General features: G+C 47.3%; 1 protein-coding gene across 1 annotated transcript; it reads right to left on the bottom strand.

The window, feature by feature from the left end:
• Positions 1-856: 856 nt before the first annotated feature.
• On the bottom strand, positions 857-3,044 carry LOC142588907 (uncharacterized). Its single transcript, XM_075700717.1, has 3 exons — positions 1,940-3,044; positions 1,725-1,826; positions 857-1,086 (listed from the first exon to the last, which is right to left on the bottom strand). Exons 1-3 carry the CDS (start codon positions 3,042-3,044, stop codon positions 857-859), a joined length of 1,437 nt encoding a protein of 478 aa, XP_075556832.1.
• Positions 3,045-6,314: the final 3,270 nt, after the last annotated feature.

Genomic DNA, 6,314 nt, shown 5'->3' with positions numbered 1-6,314 from the left:
AATTCAATACGAATCGGATAGCGAAGACGATTCGATTTCAATTCGAAATTCCTAATTTACGCACACACTTAGCTACAAGTCTCCTGCAGGTCCTAGCATGCACCAAAAGCACCAACGACTCGCAGTGGTGGTGTAGTGCCCTTCACGTTGCGTTGCCCCCACTGATCGCCACTAGAAGAATCAAATTTAGGGAAAGTCAGCGGTCGCTCCCGGTCGTGGCGGCTGCATTTCGAAGATTTCGATGTGGGCGAAATGCAAGAACGCCTGTAGGCCGTGAAGTGCGTGCACTTTCAATAACCCCAGGTTATAAAAACATAATGCAGAGTCATCCACTACGGCCGGGTCTCGTATTCATGTCGTATAGATTTAGCGCGGCAAACCCCAGAATTTTTTAAAACTTTAGCTTAATCATAACCGTCCTGCAGGTTTCGGTTTCTTGTGCTTGCTTGTAGACTTGCTAAAACCCCCTAGACTGTCGTCAATGGAACATACGCCGAAGGTGACACATGTAATCATAACGCAAGATTTAAAACGAAATAAATTGTTTTGCCGTTAAATATTTCACAAGCGCGCACCAATATCTATCTTGCTCTCTTTGTGCCTATAAAGGTTGTGGACTGCGCCTTGGGGTAGAAAGATAACCGAAGGGTAGTGAAATCGTAAGGTTATGTCTTTATGTCAGCGTCGCTTTTCGACAAGGCGTGAGTTCTACCAACCGATATGCATAACAACAACAGTGCAAAATAACGAGTTCGCGTGGGACAACAAAGCACATCTTTGTCACACTTCTCGTGAATGTTTTCTCTTCACGCGACACTACGCCATCTACAAATATATTTAAGTCGTACGCCAGAGATCACGCCTGGTCTTTGCAGTTGCAAACCTTCTGCCAAGAACTCCTGTTCAGGCAAGTGGTCTTGTTCGCGTAACTGTCAACGCGGTCGACAAAGTCAATGTGCATCTCCAAGGACGAGGCCTTGGGAAGGCAGCCGTAGACGTTGAAATGGGTTTCGGGCAGTGTCTTAAGTGAAACGCGGATCAGCATATTGTCCGTCATGTTGCCTCTGAAAATAGCGGCTTCATCAACTTTGTCCAGAGGCCACGTGGCACACTTGCCAGGAAAGTGCGCCCATTCGCCACAGCGTTCAAATGAGCGACGGCGAAGAGCCCGAAGGACTGGCCTAAAGACGCGTCGTCGAGCTTCTTATCCGTACCGGCGCAGGCGCAGAAGGTTCGCGGCATAAAGGCGTCTTCGCATGTCTTAATGTCCGCATGTCCTTCGCATGTCCTTTCCGGAGCAGTGGGAGAGGGTGCTCTCCAGCAGCGACCCGAAAGTCCAGCATGGACTAGTAAGGCACGCTCGCCGAGTAGCCACCCTCAGTGGTGCCCTGGAATAGGGGCGTCGACCCTGCGCAGATGGGGAAGAAGACCGTGAAGACGGCCGACCGCATCTGCCACCGCTAATTTCTAACCAATTAGAGCAAATAAAGCTTTTCCTCCTCCTCCTTCCGCTGCTACTGGGCCGAACAGGCCTAAGCCCTTGTACTAAGGGAGCGCGCTCAATCCTGGTAGAGAGGCAAGACTGAGAAGCGCAGCGTAGAAGTTCTACGTGGTCACCAGACGGCGCTGGTTGACCTCCATAAACACGGCGACTTCAGGGCGTTCGCTGAGGAAGTAGCGAGGGAAGACGAATAGACCTAATGGCGCATTGCCTTCGTGCCCACCTATCTCTGTCGTGCGGAAGGTTGCATGGCACATGCCGTGATCGCTGAGAAAGAGCACGGCTGTAGTGTCCATGACGCCGCGTACGAGAGGTCCCTGAAGAACTGCTCCATCGGCGCGTCCATGAACGCCGCTTGCTGGACACTGTCGTGCGATATCTCCGCCAGCCAGACAAAAGCGGACAGCTTCCGATCCTTGTGAAACTTCAGTATGTCACCGACGTACCTCAGCACTTCTTTCGTCTTCAGCCTGCCACCCATGCGCAACATGTTGTCCGATGTATTATGATGCATCTGGAGCATCATGGAATGCGCGTAGTAACCGGTAGGCGCCTCTTTGAAGCCGTATATATTACCAGTGAAGGTAGCCCAGTTAGGCATTTCTTCGAGATACAGTGTCACGTAGGCGAGCGACGTGTACACCTTCCAGATTGCCGGCACACTGCCATAGTAACTGCCATTGAGCTGGCGGGTCACGTCTTCGCCCGACACGCCCGTAAGCAGTGGCGTCACGTTTGGGACCGAGTTGAGGCCGACTTTGTTGTACATGAGGAACTCGTAGGCGCCGCGTTCGTAGACCAGAAACCGACGAGTCCTGGACATTCGCCGGTTGAAGTTGAGCCGTGACGTAGCGTCCAGTCCCACGATAAGAACATTCAGCTGCCCCGGCGCAAGCGCTTCGCCGGCGTCTCGCTTATCGACTGGGACGAGGAAGTATTCGGAGAACAGGTGCGTACCGTTCGCCTCGCAAGTTATCACGATGTACTCTTGTCGCAGAGGCCTGCCGAAGACGACGCGCACTCGGGGTCCGAGCGGTCGCTCTTCGTCCGGGTTCGAAGCCGTCATATTTCTAAGCACCGACTGGTAGTAGCAGACGGTTTCGTTCGCTGACGCTTTGTAATGTTCCTCGAGCACTTTTTCGTCCAAGGTGAATACGTCGAGAGCCTGGCGCACCACGTTTGGTCGCGCAGCGGAAGCGCAGTAGTTGTCGTAATTGAACGTCGTCTTAAGCTCGCTGTGCTTGATGGTCCAGTGGTAGGCATCGTAGAAGGGCATCTTGCAACCCGGCGTTTTGACCACGTAGCTACTCCAGTGGAGGTCCGTCTCTTTGAACTCCTGGGGAACGTACGTGATTTCTAAAAGTGCAACCGAAATGGATGCGACGAACCCCAAAACAATGTAAAAGAATGCTTGTCGCCTGGTAAGCGCCTCCCAAGGCAGCGCCTCCCTGGTGACGATCTTGATGACGATGAAGATGTAGAGCCTAGATGTTACTGCCACATACCTACTCGGGTAGATGGGCCAAGAACCGGGTAGTTCCATATAACAATAAGAAAAATGAATTCTAAAGATGATGGTTAAAGGTGGTACTTCGTTTCCCTCTTTGCTTGTTCTCTTTCCATTCTCTTTGTCAGTTTGTGCGGTGCTCAAATTATGCATCTTTGATTAGCAGCATGACAACCTAAATGGGAACTGAGAAATGTGACAGGAAAAAGCGCAAAGTTACAGCGGTCTTTCTTGTCATTTCTCTCACTTTCTATGACAGCGCTCTTTCCAATCACTTCTCTCACTTCCCGTCTAGATCGTCACTCTTTAACCAAAAGTGCAACATTACCAACATATCAGTTTAGCCACACTTGCTCAAAAATGGACACATATCTTTGCCCACGGTTGAGGGTAGGCTGAAATTGGAGTTAAGTCAAAGATAAGGATAAGTACGGAAGTGACACGATGAGATAGAGAAGATGAAATTGTTGAGAAAAACATACTCTGCAATTTAGTAGCCAGAATAAATAAATGGGCAGTTGCATTTCCGATAAGAAGATTTGAATCCGTAAATAATTTGAACGAAACATAATATGGATAGTAAAAAAAATCACGAGCCATTCCACTCTGTGCAGATGGATGGCCATGGTGAAGTGGTGTAAGACACAACAAAGAGGTAACGCAGAATTTTCTGAAACATCTATTGTCTTGATCGGTGGCCATCCTGACGAAAGGTACGCACACACATTTATGTTTATATTCTCGCGTTCACCAGTGTTATACATTCGTTACACACATTTTCATTTTCATTTCGCGATATGTTGAGACAAAGAACTTTAGACCGAAATCACCGCATCGACTGGCAGTGGGCCAGTGCCGTCAGCACCTTCGCAGAGGGAGGGGCAGCAGGAGAACGCTGACATGATCAGCGCCATCGGTGCCAGCTGTTGAAGAAGACGCCGATGAAGGCGCGAGCACTCGCACGAGACATTGCTGATAATGATAGTTTTTACTCGCACAGATGAAAATTTCGCGAAACCTTAGCCATAAAGAGCTTCACTGTAAAAAATTGTCACAGTTTTGCCATAAGGTTGAAATACAGAATGCGATATCAGCTTGTTAGAATGTTGCACGGAGTGTAAGACTCGTGGCTCTAGTTGTTGTATGAATTGAATTTGAACGTAAACTGACTACGCAAATATCGTGCTAGGGTACCTCTGTTCGAATCCTGCCGTGGGACTTTTTCCTTTATGTTTATGAAATAATGGCAACATTTTTGCTAGCGACTTCACGACCACTGTTCCATATCGGCTACGTTTCAAACCCCTTTCCTGGGGCCATCCCAGAGGCGGTGCATAAGCGCGCCAACTAAAGTGCATCATTTTCACGTTTATACATTATACTAATCCACAAACAGGGAGACGTTAAAGAATTGAATAATTATAGGCCGATTACCTTACTCCCAGTATTATATAAAATATTTACCAAAATAATCCAATAGAATAAGGGCAACACTGGACTTAGTCGACCAAGGGAACAGGCTGGCTTCAGGAAGGGATACTCTACAATGAATCACATCCATGTCATCAATCAGGTTATCGAGAAATTCGCAGAGTACTATAAGTCTCTCTATATGGCTTTCATAGATTACGAAAAGGCATTTGACTCAGTAGAGATACCAGCAGTCATAGAGGCATTGCGATATCAAGGAGTACAGAACTCTTACCTAAATACCTTGGAAAATATCTACAGAGGTTCTACAACTACCTTAATTCTGCACAAGAAAACCAGGAAGATACTAATAAAGAAATGGGTCAGAGAGGGAGACACAATCTCTCCAATGCTATTCACATGCGCGCTTCGAAGAACTATTCAAGCTATTAAACGGGAAGGCTTAGGAGTAAAGATCGACGGCGAATATCTCAGCAACTTTCGGTTCGCCGAGGATATTCTTCTATTCAGCGACAATGCAGACGAGTTACAACAAATGATTGGAGACCTTAACAGAGAGAGTGTAAGAGTGGGTTGAAAATTGAAATGTAGAAGACAAAGATAATGATAAATAGCCGGGCAAAGGAACAAGAGTTCAGGATCGCCAGTAGGCCTCTAGAGTCTGTGAAGGAGCACGTTTACCTAGGTCAATTAATCACAGGGAACCCTGATCATGCGAAACAAATTCACAGAAGAATAAAAATGGGTTGGATCGCATATGGCAGACATTGCCAGCTCCTGACTGGAAGCTTACCGTTATCATTGAAAAGGAAGGAGTACAATCAGTGGATTTTATCAGTGATTACATATGCGACAGAGACTTGGAGATCAACAAAGAAGCTTGAGAACAATTTAAGGACGGCGCAAAGAGCAATAGAACGAAGATTGCTAAGCATAACGTTAAGAGACAGAAAGAGAGCGGTTTGAATCAGAGAGCAAATGGGTATACACGATATTCTAATTGACATCAAGAGGAAGAAATGGAGCTGGGCAGGTCATGTAATGCGCCGGTTAGATAACCGTTCGACCATTAGGTCACAGAATGGGTATCAAGAGAAGGAAAACGCAATCGAGGACGACAGAAGGATATAAGGTGGAGCGACGAATCGCGGGCGCTAGTTGGAATCGGTTGGCGCATGACAGGGGTAATTGGAGATCGCAGGGAGAGGCCTTCGTCCTGCAGTGGAGATAAAACAGGCTCATGATTATGATGATTATGATGATCTTCACGTTTCAGCTCTGTTATCGTGTTGCACTTTCAATATTTAAGTCTCATGAGATTTAAGATGAAAGGCATGCGCGGTCGGTGTTTTGTTTCGTAACGTTTGTTCGTGGGCGTCCATTCTCAAGAGGAATAGTAACGAATACGAATGGAATAGCACAGACTATTCGATTTGTGATCGAAATCACGGATCTTCACGCACTCTTTGCTATAAGTCTTCAGCAAGACTTGCCATGCAACCAAGCCGCTAATGAAGCGCCGCGGTTACGTAGTGGCTTTGGCCTTGCGCTGCTAAGCCCGAGGGCACTAATCGAATCCTGCACTGTGAGATAATTTACACCCTTAAAAGTAAGAAAGGGTGTAAATGTATAACTCACACCCTTAGGGTGTCAGTTATATAAACCACACCCTAATCATGTGAGTTATACACACATTTACACCCTTTTCCACTTTCAAGGGTGTAAATTATTTTACAGTGTAGCCGCGGCGGCCGCCTTCCGGTGGAGATGAAATTCAAAAACGCCTGTGTACCGTGCATGGGGTGCACGTTAAAGAACCCCAGTTTGTGAAGTGGTCAAAAATTAATACGGAGTCCCCCACTACAGAGTGCCTCA

The sequence above is a fragment of the Dermacentor variabilis genome, chromosome 7 (assembly GCF_050947875.1).
Source record: "Dermacentor variabilis isolate Ectoservices chromosome 7, ASM5094787v1, whole genome shotgun sequence".
Classification (NCBI taxonomy): Eukaryota; Metazoa; Arthropoda; class Arachnida; order Ixodida; family Ixodidae; genus Dermacentor; species Dermacentor variabilis.
The sequence above is the reverse complement of the archived record's forward strand: the minus strand, read 5'-3'. Positions and strand labels throughout refer to the sequence as shown.